Raw genomic sequence first — 15,394 nt, 5'->3', positions numbered from 1 at the left:
ACAATAAAAGCACAATCAGCAAATACATAAGTACTGAGGTTGCAACTGACTAAGCTAAGATATACCAGAGGTGTACAAAAGTAGTGCATATAACTTGTGCGAATTTAGAGCCAATTACTGGCTATTAATCTGCGTGCAAAATGTAAATTGCAAGAATTGAGATTTTCAAAGAGACCATACAGAACGAAATATGAATCAAATCAATACTTTAAAGCCTCATTGAAAATTTCACACAAACGAGAAGAAAAATGGGACTTTGTGCGAGTTTAAAGCCGATTACTGGCTATTGATCTGCGTGTAAACCAACCTTCTACATTGTCCGGTTTGGCAAAACCGATATTTTCAAAAAGACGACGCAGAACAAATATGAATCAAAACAACATTTTCAAGCCGCACTTCAACATTTCTTAAAGTTCATAGAAAGAAGACGCAAAAATGGGATTGTATGCGAAGGTAGACTCGATTTTTTGCAATTAAACTGCGTGCAATTCAATTGCTTCGCAGAACGAATCTGAATCAAAACGAGACTCTGAAGATCCACTTTGAAAATTCATSAAATTCCCAAAGGTGCAAAATCCTCGAATAAAAAYTTCTTTCTCGTATTGTTAAAGATCTGAAAAAATCTGAAGGACCAATATCCGGTCATCTGGGCGAACACTCATTGGGATTCTCTTTYATTTTCACTAACTACTCCCAAAAATGGGCGATTCTGTTTTAAACGTCTTCCAATAGTTCATGTATGAACTTAAATATTTTAAGAGTGATGCTCAGCTATTTTATTATGAACGTGTTCAGTGGGACAAAGACACTTGTTTGTACGCTTATAACCCTAAAATTGCTGAGGATAAAGCCTAAGCATAATAAAGCATAAGCTCTTCCTCGTCAAATGGACGAATAATCCCAAAACACAACGTTGAAATCGAAAAGAATGCACCCGAATTTGCAAACTAGTTTCGAAACTTTTCAATTGGTTATACAGTTTTGCACATCCGAAATCTTTAGATGTGATTAGTATTTGTCCGCTTTGCTCCTTATGACGAGCCGCCACTGTCCTAAATACAACAGTATTTTTAATTAAAATCAGAGCCGGTATTGGTGCAATTTTTTATAGAATGAATTTTGCATGATGTAGACTCGTGCAGCCCGACGTTTTATTGTGATGAGGTAGGAAGTTAGGTTTAATATGTATTTTAGTGAAAATAGTACTTGTTTGGCCCCCTTTTCAGCGACCTAAACTGCAGCCTGGTTTTTCACTGGGGGCTATTTCAGCCCCAAGTACCTTCTCCATGTGTAAAGTTCCGACGAAGAATATATTGAATTGTTAAAACTCCTATAGTAGATAATAATAATAATAATAATAATTGTTGTCAAATGTGGATTTATCGATATTTTTGAAACGATTTGTATATAACTTGCTGCATGTTGACTCAGCTGATGGAATTTTCTGTTTTGTGCCGCCCCACAGCTTTGGAAGTTCACCTGCAATGCCTCCAGTTCGTGTTTAAATATTTTGGCATAAAACGAACATGTGGTCATGCATCTGAACTTCTCGCCCACCCTGAATTCTCTTCAGTGGCCTAAACCGACGAACTCTCTTGCAGGTTTTGTTAATTTGTACCTAATTGTAATTTTTTTAACGTTAATATAATACATTTTTTAATAGTAGCCGACAGGTGTTTTCCTCAAGTAAAACTACCGGGGTATAACAATAATTTAAGTTTATTCACAGACATTGTTAAAACTACTAGAATCAACGTTTTTAACAAGTATTATACATTATTTCTTCGTTTGGGCAGGAGGCGCGCTCCGTTCCATAAGGCCACTTATTGATTGCATGTTGTTTAGGTCAGAAATTTAATTGCGACTGATTTATACAATTTTAGATCAAAATCTAGTCAAAGAGAGCATTTCTGTCTATATTACAAAGTTTGATTACAGTAGATGCTTTATTGCTATTTAAGCCAATGAAACATGATTTAGCTGTGAACATACTTGAAGCTCTACAAAGTTTATTCAAAAATTCGATAACGGTGTTTTAAAGACAAAATATCGAGTTGAAATGTAAAGCTACTGCATAAAATTGGGCTGCAAAAAAGAAAGTTTGTTATCGTTTACAACTTGTAATTATGCAACTTTTGCTTGACTTAAACCAGCCAGCAGCAGCCAGTAATCATTTTATTTGCAGTATCTGCCTCAATTCTGACCCTATTTGGCGTTTCAATTTAAAAATCTAATTGCGTTAATAAGTTACTTGATTAAGTTTAGTGGACTTTAATGGGATGATATTGACGGACTAATCCTTATTTCCTAATATTCAATAAATAGACTCACAACTTTACAACAATTAACCGGGGGGGAGGTCATATAAATCAATTATCTCCAATTGGGGGGTGACTAAAATGACTGAGACTCAGCTCGGCTCCCTTGCACTCAGTACCGCAAACATTTGCGAAATAATAGTCCTAGAGGCTCAAGCAGCATTAATTTAAGTTAAAATAAGCGTATTCTCATTTTAGTCGAGGCCGTTTTTATTACTAGTTAGACTATCGTCTGGCACCATTTTCCTACGCTTTTTCCACCGGAACAGTCAGTCTATGTAAGATTTAATTGACTAAACACGTATTAAGTTATTAGTTGGCTTGTTAGATCTTTAACAATCACTGCGGCATCGCGTTCGTGGAAATAGCAGTGTTTCTTTTTTCACAAAACTGACCCACTAATAGTTGTTGGGAATTTTAGTCACTGGGATGGTACCCGTTGGTCCTCAATGGCTGTCTTTCGGGAGCTGAGGATGGTCGTTTTCGCTTGAAGAAGCCACACTAGAAATAAAAAGCACAATTTATTTCTGCTTGATTTACCTTTAAATATGCTGTAAAATCTAAATATAGTGATAACAAAAATTACACCCCGTGCCCCCATGATGTATTTCCCCACGAACAAGAAGTGCATGTTATGTATTTCTGGCATTTTTATGGCACAATATTTTATTAACAAAGGAACCAAATAGAAAAGAAATAAGTGCATTTTATTGCACCACAGACATATTTGAGGATTTATTACATTTTGTCAAGTAAGAACAATTAGAGCACCAAAATTGAAGATTAATATTTGTTGTGGCCAACTTTTTGTTCTAACACAGATGTTAAACGTTTTCTAACTTTCTATCAATTTTGTCTCACTCTTCCAATGAAATGTTTTGCAAAATGAGTTTTGTTAGTAATATTATCCTGTTGAAGTTTAGTTTTAATGTAGGGCCAACATTTTCTACAGGATTCAAATCCGGAGATTAGGCAGGTGTTTTAGCTACTTTTCGTCAGTAATAAAGCATGAAGCAAGATTCTTGCGCAATCCTAGCACTATTGTTCTCGATCATTGCGCTGCACTCGCCCTTATTTCCATTTTAGACGCACTTTGTAATAAACTATTTTTCAAGATATTTGAATAATCCTTTTTGTTTAATAGTTTATCAATAAAATCCAACGCGCCGACACCAACTGAGGAAATACACTTGACTATTGCACACACATTTTATTTCGAAGTTCTTCATTTGGATTGCGCCTCACCATTAGTCGTCCATCCCTGCCAAACATGTTGGACTTTGACTTATTGCAAAATATTACATACCTTCAAAAACCTTCATCCTTTAAAAAAAATTCAAGCCAAACTGTTTACAGAAATACGTATTTTCTTCACTGAGCCAAGGCTTTTTTGCTTGCAACTCGTCCAAAAYATCCGTTAGCGAGAAKMMYMYYSGYWAGAGCTTYTRGATATTTCTTTACGCCTAAATTTTCTACTTCAACGTGTTMAACAACAAGTTATGAGGCACTAAGTTTAAGATTCTGTTTAACTCGACTCATGATAASCCTCTGTTCTTTTGCATTTAACGCCTTTTAGCCGCGTGGTTGTTTTAATTGTTGWTAGGCATGGGTAWCACTGTCTTTTATATAGGATCGGATTAAAGGYTTACGAGGCCCGTGWCTGGAATTTTAACAGSTTRAAATAAGGTSAYYATATTWTKYRRTYRAATATTCAWKWAAAWKTGAAWWAWKCASAAATTCCASATKAWTARRSMAAAGTATTCTAGCTTGGTTATAGTGTGAATTYKGCYMCGGTTGAGCTTTTGGTTAGTTCACAAGAAATTTTCAATCTTGAAACAWMAGACGAATTTTGAATACGAAATTAGTATTTTGTGTGATTTATAATGCAMTKGAATTWCATTTAMATTWATTATGACACAWTYCAGTGAYTAAGCCAAAGTGTTAAGGCATGATATTTGGGACWAGCACCTGAAACCATGAATAAGCCAGTTMGTACTGAAAAAAATGTAATACCAAAAWAGAAGATGATTATACTAATATTATTATAACTAGAAGATATAATAAAAAWATATAATTCAAATTTACRTTGGAGCTTAATTCTTGAWATCAGACATTTAAAGGACATTTTTAATTAGTTGAAATTTAGTTGGTTTCTATTATCACTCGGTAGTTGAGCAACGGTTTTATTTTTAAGTGATTTTTTAAGTTTTTACGTGAGTTTAYTCTATAATTTTAGAAAAACAAAATTAATTCGKTAATTAGTTTTAGTTTTGGCGTTGTGCATTAATCACTGGAGATGACTGACATTCATAGAAAAATAAATGGCTCCAAATTTAAAATTAATTTGATTTATTAAGTTKAGCTGTTGTTGACTTTCGTTAAGTTGGAACGTGAAATTTGTCCTTCTTGACTGTCCTTGAGATCATAGARAGGGCGAACAAAAMAGATTAAATCATCATGGTTATTGTGTAYTTCGGTGCCTTGTTTTCCGAAAAAGTCTATTCAGTTTGTTACCGACAGTGTCGTGCGAATTGCGTTCTTAGATGGGAAATATAGAATTATTGAGGCCCTTATGGCAAGTGCGGTAGTTTGTGAAAGTGTAGTRAACTTTTTGGGGGTGAATAGGARGAAAATGGAGGATGGGGTACCAGCTTGCAGAAAGCTGGTAAGAACGATCTCTAATCTATAAATCTTTTAGCTTCAACTGAGTGTWGTTTTYCGACAAGCAATTGAAGTTTTAAAKATTATTTATATTTCCCTCTCTYTGCTTYGCTGAATTTAAAAWTTTTTTGCTTTKGACAGATTTCCCGCTGTACTAAACACATTTTCTTCCTTCTCTCCAGGTGGCACTATGCAGCTTTCGGTAAGCTTAGCTTAGCCCCTGGTTACCATGTGAATGTAGAACTTTTAGTCCCGTGTTCATCAACTGACTCGTAGGGTGGCTTTGGTATTATCGATTGGTTCTTTTGTAGTTCATTTTTAAACTCTGGGAATATTTTGGGCGGGTTTTTATTTTTACAACACGCTCATTTTGAAGCTTTCTCTAAAGAACCGCTTCAGATATGGAAATTTGGGTTCCAGTTTTATGTTTTTTTGTCAAAAAAGTCAAGAGTCTAGTTTTGGTTGGTTTTTTTTTAATTGCAAAATCAAAGAAACGTTTAACCCCGTTTTTATACCATTGTACGGAGAACTGCAAACTCGATTCACAACGTGCGCGAGTAAATTCTGGTAGATTTGACCCAAAAAGTCACCCCACGAAATTTAAATATCAGGCATTTAGGTGCAAGTTTACTCCAAAATTTCATTTAAAAAAGTCTCTCTCTCTACAGTCTTGTCTTCTACACATGCAATATAAGTAAAAAATGTTGATGAAAAAGTTTAAAGGGTTATCACTTCTAAATTCGTGTGTATTTAGGAAACCCGATCTTCGGGTATTAATGCAGAAGTTTTATGGTCATTTCCGTAAAAGATCCATATGATTCTTACCTTATACAATAATAAAATGACTAGCAGCAGGATCAAAGTGCCCGCTATGGCCGAGAGCAGGATGATCCACAGAGGCACCACTTTTGGTGTAAGCTCCTGCTCCCCTGCAGGAATATCGGTAAATATTTCATGACTGTGAAGGACCTGTTCTTTCGGTTTGCCGATGTAAGGGAGCTTGGTTATTCTGGCTACCATCATCGAGGACAATTTGACTGATTGGGTGCTACTTAGCTAAAAAGAACACCAAACCAGCTTTAGTAAGCTCTTAAAAGATCTGACGCCAACTTTTCATATAACTGAACAAGAAATAGGGTGGGTTTCATTGTACTAACCTGCCTTACAGCCCGAACGTTCAGTCGCGATCTCAAAGCAATCGAAATAAATTCGTCCTTCTTCAGTGTGCCAACCACACACCTCATGTAGAAGCACTTGGTGGCGCTACACCGCAGAATGTCGTCAATATCAGGATCAATATCTGGAACCTACAAAAACCGTTTTTTCTTAGGAATTGTCGGGCTAGTTAATGTCGTTCCAACCTGTCGTTTTCCTCGATGCGTCCCGGTGTCCATGTCCCTTGGCTGGGCGCCCTCCCAGTTGCGCCTCTCCCATTCAGACTCGTACTCGTTGTGGTCTGATACGCCTCCTTCCAAACTGCCGGAGAATGTCCCTCCTCGGGTCCGCTGGCCGCTGCTCGTCCACTCCACATTCTGTCTTGAAGCATCTGTAGAATTCCCATGCTTTCACTCTGGCAAATTAGGACTTTTTTACGTACCTGCAGGTGCTCCGCCACGTCCCACCATCCCCAAATCAATAGTCTGTGTGCGGAAGTTATTACCGGAAGCGGCATTCTGTCCGAAATTTATTTGGCCTCCTGCAGCTGGGTCAATGTCATCTAGAGAAGCCGTGCCCTCAACAGTCCAAGTGTGATTTACCAATACGCGAGGAGGGCTTCCGGATCTTGCAGCTCCCGATTGCTCGTTGCGCTCATCGAAGTATCCAGATTGCGATCGACCCTCACTGGAGCCCTACAAAAATGACGAAAAACTTATAGAGGACATATTTAAAGGTTTCTGAAGATGAAGTTTCACAACATTCTAGGTCGGCTTGGACATGGCAGGTTCAAAGTTTTAAGCAAAATTTTTCCCCGTTTTAAAGCAAATAGTTTCAAGCAATCGTATGCGCAAAATCCATGTTGATGGCTTTTTTTGTTATATATTAAACTTTTCCCATCGGCAATGAGTTTACTCTAGGAACTCATCAACCAATCAGGTAAAACTCATTAACTCAGAGAGCGGCTCTCATCTTAAAATTCCAGTCAGTCCCGGGTCTCGTAAAGCTTTAATCCACTTTAAATGAGTAGAATCCATCGGTTAATGACTTGCAACTCATCACCTCAAAAGCGCAACTTGCACGTAACGATGTCACCCAGGCCTAGTTTACAGACTACTAATTTTCTGCGAAGTGAAAAAATTATGGGCAATTCTGATTTTCTGGCCGAAAAATGTCAAGGAGTGCATCATTAAACGCATCACAAATAACATCGTTCTGAAATAAAAGTGGTCATTATTCTTTTTATTAAATAATCAACTCACTTGCTGCCACTGTCGCCTGCGTTCCGCTTCCAGGCGTCGAGTTTCTTGGTCTTCTTGTTGTCTACGTCTCTCTTCCTCCTCCCTCTGCCTGATTTGTTGTTGGCGTCTTTCTTCATGCTCCTTACGCCATGCTTCTTCCCTTTGTTGCTGAAGCCTAAACCACATCAAATATAAATATAGTCTTGGAGTGCGAGTTTTCAACCAACCTCCGACTGTCTTGCTCTACTGGTGTATATTGCCGGGAGCGCTGGGCTTCCAGCTGCTGCCTTCTTCGTTCTTCCTCCATCCGTTGCGCTTCCTGCCTCCTCACTTGCTCGTTGTAAGCTAGCTGGCGCGCCCTTTCTTCCTGTTCCCTTGCTTTATTAGCGCGCTCCAGTTGCTCCTGTTGGCGTCGTCTTTCTTCTTCTTCCTGCTTCCGACGCCGCTGGTATTGTTCGCGCTCCTCATCTGCACTCACCACCACGTTCTTGCCTAGAAAGCGATTTGCATGGATTGTTTCCAGTTCATGTATTTGTGGCAGAATCACCCCTACCTGCCTGTTGTTGCTCTTCGAGTTTTCTGCGCCGTTCCTCCTGCAAACGGATCCGTTCCGCGTACTGTCGTTTTTGCTCATATTGCAAGCGAGCCTCATTGGCTCGCTCTCGGTCTAGAGATGCAGACACAGTGGAAGCAGTTTCCTGCGCTCCCTGCCTGTTTGTTTTCATATATCAGTTAGCAGTTTATTATCAAGTAGGTGCCTATTATACCTAATGCGATGCCCTTCGATGTACGAGGGCGTTGTGGCGCCTCCTTCGCGTGCTCCACCTCCCACCGTGTAACTTTCTTCTTCTATTAACCTGTCCTCGTTAGTAGATCCGCTGGACCCTCCACTAGACTGCTGACCTAAGAGCAAACAGGATTTTAGAAACATGCACCCTCTTCGCCCCTAATAAAAATTAGGTGCTTTAGTAAGTAAACGTACTGCTGGTTTTTCGTTGCACAGTTTCCTCTTGGGTTCCCTCAGCTTTAACAGATCCTGCAGTTATCGACAGATTTTCCATGCCACTACTCGAGTTTCCTGCCCCAGAAGAGCTGTAAACTATCGATGGTTTTTTGTGCTTGGATTTGAGGCCACTTCCGTCTGGAATAGGTGCTTAATTTATTTTCCTGCAGGAATTTGAGGAAGTTGCACCAACCTCGGTTTTGCCCAAAGCTGTCCTCACGCCCAGAATTGTCCGTGGAGTAAAACGTCTTGATAATCTTGCCACTGGCGTCCTTAACAGTGGTAACGTTGGTCCAGACCGTTTGTGGCTTCCCGTCCACCACTAGCGTGTGCCATTCGGATTTTCGGTATACTGTTTGTCCTGCTCTGTTTATTGTGCCATCAGAGTCCAGACCTGCGTCCTGACCCCAGATCTCTACTCCCTGCTGCTCCTCTGCATTCGGTTGATTCTGCCGCTCCTCGAACGTTTTTGAGCTATCACCACCGGAATTCTTAATCTGCTCGTTCAGTCTGCTCGTCTCAATTGTGCTCTCGGAAACGCTAGTCACAGCTAAAATCCATCACGGTGCTCTGAGCAGGTTCCACATTCATTGTGAAAATCCTACCTGTAATATTGCGGCCAGTTTCCACTTTAACTCCATCATAATGTGACGCCATGTCACGGCTGGAAGAGTCAATCTGCAGCCGCTCCCAGACGGATTTTGGATTGTAGTCTAACTGAAAAGCAAACAGGCACAATTGAGCATTAAGCGCTTTACGTGTACGATCGATCTTGCAAGGAAAGAAGAGGTGAAAGGTCGAGGTTTAGGAGAAAACAAAGAGGAGCCTGGGACCAATGATTCATATTTTTCTACTCAACTTCCCATGCGACTCTTTATGGAACCTACCTGGTAATTTTTGTAATTAGCTGGAGCGGGAATGTCGCATGTGACCCCTTCGGGGACGTGGGGCTGTTCCAGTAAATACAGCAGATCATCACCTTAAACCACATAAAGGGTCATCATTTAATATATAGATTAAATATTTCATCCTTGTAAATTGATCTCAAAAACCGGAATTTACCTGCCAAAGTTTGCCACGGCCATAGGAAGTACATTTCGGCTTCGTTGATAGTGGCAGGACCTTTATTCGTCAACGTGTACAGGTGGGTAACTTGTGGCCCGATTTCAGACTCTCTTTCAATGGTTTCCGACGAATATTGGGTGGTATTTGATAGGTAGATTTCTTGCGGAATAGACACTCTATTAAACAAATTTAATTACAATCAGTCATGTGTGAAATGTAGGTGCAAGGGTGCAATCAATGCAAGCATATTTATGGGCCCTAAGAAGCACTCGGAGGCCTCGAAAAAAGTCCAAAAGCCCAAAATGTGCCGAGCCCTTCGTGCACGAGACTGATTTTTGACAAAAACTGATCAATACGTACATTTTGAGTGTGTTTTGCGTCCAAATCAGTGTCTTACCCAGAGGCCGCGGCACAAAATTGTCATCCAACATTATTCAAGGTGTCTGTTGTGCCGAGCCCTTCGACCACGAAACTGATTTTTGACAAAAACTGATCAATCCGCACATTTTGAGTGTGTTTTGCGTCCAAATCAGTGTCTTACCCAGAGGCCGCGGCACAAAATTGTCATCCAACATTATTCAACGTGTCTGATGTGCTGAACCCTTCGACCACGAGAGTGATTTTTGACAAAAACTGATCAATCCGCACATTTTCAGGAGTCTGTTTTGCGTCTAAATCAGTGTCTTACCCGGAGGGCTCGACACAAATTTTGTCATCCAACATTCTTCAAGGGGTCTGCTGTGCCGAGCCCTTTGAGCACGCGACTGATTTTTGACAAAAACTGATCAATCCGCACATTTTGAGTCTGGTTTGCGTCCTAGCGAGTGTCTTATCCGAAGAGCTCGGCGCAAAATTGTCATCCAACAATATTCAAGGTATTTGTTGTGCCGATCCTTTCGGGCTGCTTTTGGACAAAGCTGATTAATCGGCACATTTTGTGTGTGTTTTTGTGTCCCAGAATCGTCATCCAACATTGTTCAATGTATCTGTTGTGCCGAGCTTTTTAGGAAAAACATTGACTTTTATCAAAACTGATCAGTATGGACATTTTGAGTATGGTTTTGCATCCAAACCAATGTTTTACCCGAAGGACTCGACACAACAGCGAGTTGCAACACAGTTTGATGTATTAGTTGTGCGGAAATTAACTGAAAATTTATTATTTTAAAACGGACATTCAGTTTTTGATTGAACATTTAGAATTTGCCAAAATTTCTGTGCAACCTTCAAGGCTATTCAAAAGAACTATAACTTAAAAAAAGTGTTTATTTGATTTCTAACCCGCCGGTTCGATATAGGTCTTCCATTTCTTCAAAACATTTTTTATTCGTTTCTATTTATGCAGGGTAAAACAAAATTGGAAAAAATCCCTAAAAATATTTTAAAGTGCTGTTGAACTGTTATTTTCTTTGATATTTTCCTTATGCTTACCCACTAACATCCAATGCAGAATCAACCCAAATATCAATGGTAATGCGACTGTAATTGTCCTGTAACGTGTCATTGGATTCTGGGTTGGTGCTGTTCACATGCACATCAAATTCATAAGTGGGAGGAATACCCTGCGTATGGTAGGGCACAAAAATCATCCTGAAAGAAGCCTAAAAACGGCGAGAATCAATAAAAAAAATATTTAAAAAAAAACGCCGCTCACAATCTTTCGAGCTGGTAAAGGATTGCCGATTTCACAAGTGAGCGTTCGCTTTAATCCAGGGCTGCACAATATTCCAAGCACATCGTCTTTCACTTCAGTTTTCTTGTAGTGCACTCCTTCCGGATAGCTTAGCTCGAGAGTGGTTTCAAAAGAATCCTCTCCCAAATTGGAAACAATAATATCGAACTCCAAGTTAGTTTTGGAGTCTAACAGGTACTTTTCCACGTTCCTGCAAAAGAAGTATATTATTTAGAAAAATCTCCTTGAGGTTCTGATGCGATGTTGTTCTCACTTGGTGATGTTGATGTGCAGGTTGGGAATGCAAATATTGTCATGGCCGCAATTCTTCTGGATGATGATCGAATCCTTTCTGGAGGGCGGCAAGTTCAAGTCCAAGACGGGTTTTAACTGAGATTGCGGATTTCGCATGCGTCTATAGTCAAACGCGTCCTCTTCTTGGATCATGAAATACTTGACTTCCGCTTCGAGGGGTGTTAATTTATCGCGAATGTCGTTCTAAAAAAGCATACGAGAATATTACCTTAAACGAAGTAGAATTTTCAAGGTGTTGGGCAAAATATCTAGTAAATTATTGGATTACTATACCGAAATAACAGTCCACAAAAGTTTCTGTGTTGTTCTTCAAAACAGTTTCAGTACTATTTGCAACCAAAGTGTCTCTGTGTGTATGTGTTCGATTCGCGACTTAGACGTTTAGTGATGAAAAATTTAATTTTGAGAGTTTTTGCTGATCTGATGACTAGCTCTATTGGAGCAAATTATGTTTCAATGCGTTCTAAGACTCGTTCTCTTGGATGAACGATTTCTTTCACATGGCTTTCGGGATAGAAAATCAAGTGGATTTATATCTGGCAATCGAAGCGCCCAAACAATTAATCCACCCCTGACCCAATTCAATTATGACCCTATGTTTCATTCAGCTTTGTTCTGATATCAGTTGATCGATCAGGATGGAAATACGTCCTTCACTCAGAACTGGATGCTGTTAAGCTAGACAATAGAATAATGGTTTTATCTATAATTATAATGCAAGTATTGCCTTAAAACCGACATTTCAGTTTTGCAATAAATATTTACTTAAAAAAGCATTACTTCTGATTAGTAAAATGGACAAAGAATTTGGAAGTTATTCAAAGAAATGTTTTGTTTGCACAAAAATGGTTAACTAGCAGTTTGAATTGAGTCAGTTTCTTATTCTATTTACAAGCATTCTTGTACTTGCGGGTGTGTTCTATATATTCAGCTTGAGCGGCTCGGACATTTTTCACACATCATTTTACGGGGCTTTAGACTGCCAATCTCTTAGACTTCAAACCGAATTTGAAGAAAATAAGTTAGAAGTAGAAAGTAGGTAAGCTAGAAGATTCTGAACCACTTTATGAAGACTTGGCTGTTGAAGACGAGCGAACTGGCCAGATCATTCGACTGGTTTAACCCTCCTTGACTTGTTTTAGCGAGAATACCTTCCACTTATGCCCTCTAGTTTTTTGCGTTTTGCACGTAAGATTTTTTTTATTTTGGAAAATAGTTTCCGCCAATTATAATCAAACACCCCCTAGATACCTTAATGTAAATTTCCTCAGTTTGGCACGTGTCTTGACTATCTTTGTACAATGTGATGGTATCATTCAGCGTGTGCGAACCTCTTCGCAAAAACATCATCCTCGGTATATTCGACTTTTTGCTATCAAGAATGTACTGAACATGCAACTCTGCAATACCAAAAACAGTTAGATTGTTTCATGAACAATTACCATCCACCTACGGATCTGTTGTGGTATTCCTTTGCCTCCATATTTGATGCAGAAGTCAATGGTAGTGCAAGTAGCTCTTTCGCCAGTGGGCAGGTTGCAGTTTTTGTTCTTGATGTCGATCTGCTTGTTTTCGGTGCGGAAGCGCACAAATGCCTCCAGCCGAACCACTGGTCTTGATCTGCAAGGAAATCGCTAAGCATGTGAGGGCATTGCGATTATTGGACTTTACCTGAAGAAAAAGGCCGAATTGGACAAGTAGGCTCCAACAGCCATATCGGGGTAGTCGTTCCCATCCATATCCAAACCTCCAGTGACGGAAAATCCGAAAGTATTCACCGGAATTCCGCTTCTAGTGTTGAGATCTTCCGCGTAGATCACTTGACCGAATTTTTCCAAAACACCCTTCGAGGAGCCGTAGTAGATATAGACAGCCCCTCGGTTGAATTCTCCGTCGTAGGGCGCCCCAACAGCAAAGTCTGGAATATTGGGGAAAAGGTGGAAAAAAAATTTTCACTTTTATTCTTCTGATAACTTACCATGGAAACCATCTTGATTCATGTCCCCCAGATAAGCCACGCTGTGTCCAAAGCGCGACCTTGAATTCATCCCTTCTATAAAGGAGGACTTGTTGAAGCTTCCCTGAAATTCCATCTGGGTCATTATTTTAAAACCAAAATGAAATGTAGTCTTACAAATCCGCCCCCTTGGTAGAAAACGTACACTCGGCCCACATCATACTTGTCTTCAGTGTTGGGCTCGGTATGCATCGGAGCCCCAATAATCAGGTCCAACTTTCCATCCCCATCCAAATCCCCAGCCGCTAAAGAATATCCGAAGTAGGACCCCAACTGGCTACTGGAAATGTTCTTGTAATTGGTCAGGTTCCAAGTGTATAGAAGAACCTATAAAACCACTGTTCATTATATGGAAGTCTTGGTTTGGGCTAGATTGAAAAAGACCTTTCCATGAAGCTCCGCGCCTCTGGGCATTCCAACCGCAATGCCCTGTTCGCCCGTTCCCAGAAAGTCCCCAGTAATAGTAGAATATCCCAGATAAGAGTCATCGTCCAGCTGTTCACTTTCCCTAGTTTGGAACACTGCAGGCCGAGTTTCCAGGCTCTGCTGGTGGACGGAACCTGCAAAGGGCCTTTGATGAATTCGTTGAATCGGCAAGTTGTCTACTGAATGTCTACAGCAGGCATTTTTTCGAAAAAACCCAATTATCCGAGCTGATTAAGAAGGTTTCCTGAAAAGTTGCCTGCTTTTGACAATGGCAATGAAACACCCAAAGCTGAAAGCACTGTATGAACTGGTAAATGCTGTAAAGTTGCGTTATTTGATGATAATGATCTCTGAAAGCTGTAAAATGTTGGAGAAAATTGATTTTTCTGAAAATCTCTAGAGGAAATTGGATTGCAAATATCTCCCGTGTTCTCTGCATGAATCGTCCGAATTCTTGAAGCTGATTGACTATTATTTAAATGGCCAACATTCCAGATCGATTGTAACTGTATCAAAGGCCTATAGTTGGACATGTGAAACACACAAATATGTAACAGCAGGAAAATGTGGCGACATGAAGTATTTTAACAAGGAAACGGTACGGGTGCGCCTATTTTTAAACATTTGTTATGGTAAAAGTGAGCGAGAAATCGGTTTCTGAAAAATGAATCGGTTTATTATTATTATTTCTAATATTATTCGGCACAGATTCCCGGATTGATGTGGTACGACCTGGAATTTTCGGGATTGCAATTAGGCACGGGTTTATAAATATGCGCGATTGGGGTTTTTCTGTTCGGCGTTTTAATCTGTTTACTTTGGGCATTTGTAGTGGAATTCGTCGGAAATATTTCAGGACTCTTTTGGAAATTTGATCCAGATGGGAAGGATTGTCTGGTCGAGCTTAGAAGATTGAAATTGAGTCGAGATCGGTAAAATAATTGTTTGGTTTATTATCAAGCTTTTTTACTGCAATATATTCAGCAGCAGGCAAGAGTTTAATGTTTTATTAAACAACTCTACTTCTTTGCAACCTTTAACAAAGTCTATAACTTTCAAATACACATTATATACTATATATACTGTAAAATTTCGTTTTGAAATATTTGCATTAAATCAAAGTTTTTCTGGCAACACGATCCCCATATAAGCAGTATGTTTTTTACTGCTATAGTTTTGTCATATTTACACACAGTATCTCCGAATCTTCTGGGCCTGGGGCTGAAGGGAATGAGCATATTTTTTCTACAGAATAGAAATTTAAGCAAATTAAACAAAAGTTGAGCTGAATTTCCAAAAATCAACATTGTTTGGCATCTCATTCTGCTTAAATACGTAAAACTGAAAAAATAGCCGCATTATAATGAACGCTTATATCGGAGGAGAAAAATGTGCAAGAAAATGAGATGGTTTAACTTTAAGGAATTCACATTTAAAATGATAAAATCTTGAAAATTGAACGTACATTAAACGCATTTGTGCTATTTTCAATTTCCCCACTTTGCTGTGGAAATTCTGGTG

The 15,394-nt window shown here is 39.4% G+C and overlaps 1 protein-coding gene across 1 annotated transcript; it reads right to left on the bottom strand.

Moving 5' to 3' along the window:
• Positions 1 to 1,701: 1,701 nt before the first annotated feature.
• Positions 1,702 to 14,007, bottom strand: LOC109539590 (integrin alpha-PS2; the record flags this gene model as incomplete). The annotated part of the gene is given in 23 exon segments (XM_048665430.1): positions 1,702 to 2,819; positions 5,805 to 6,035; positions 6,137 to 6,286; positions 6,341 to 6,525; positions 6,577 to 6,829; positions 7,397 to 7,550; positions 7,603 to 7,867; positions 7,929 to 8,086; positions 8,143 to 8,278; positions 8,358 to 8,516; positions 8,572 to 8,928; positions 8,984 to 9,095; positions 9,266 to 9,357; positions 9,441 to 9,619; positions 10,875 to 11,044; positions 11,098 to 11,326; positions 11,390 to 11,613; positions 12,682 to 12,830; positions 12,884 to 13,050; positions 13,102 to 13,348; positions 13,409 to 13,511; positions 13,565 to 13,774; positions 13,832 to 14,007. Coding segments are annotated over 23 exon segments (4,190 nt in total), but the record flags the coding sequence as incomplete, so codon positions are not given.
• Positions 14,008 to 15,394: the final 1,387 nt, after the last annotated feature.

This window comes from Dendroctonus ponderosae, unplaced genomic scaffold (genome assembly GCF_020466585.1).
Source record: "Dendroctonus ponderosae isolate FM_Combo_2020 unplaced genomic scaffold, Dpon_F_20191213v2 Dpon_F_20191213_362, whole genome shotgun sequence".
Classification (NCBI taxonomy): domain Eukaryota; kingdom Metazoa; phylum Arthropoda; class Insecta; order Coleoptera; family Curculionidae; genus Dendroctonus; species Dendroctonus ponderosae.
The sequence above is the reverse complement of the archived record's forward strand: the minus strand, read 5'-3'. Positions and strand labels throughout refer to the sequence as shown.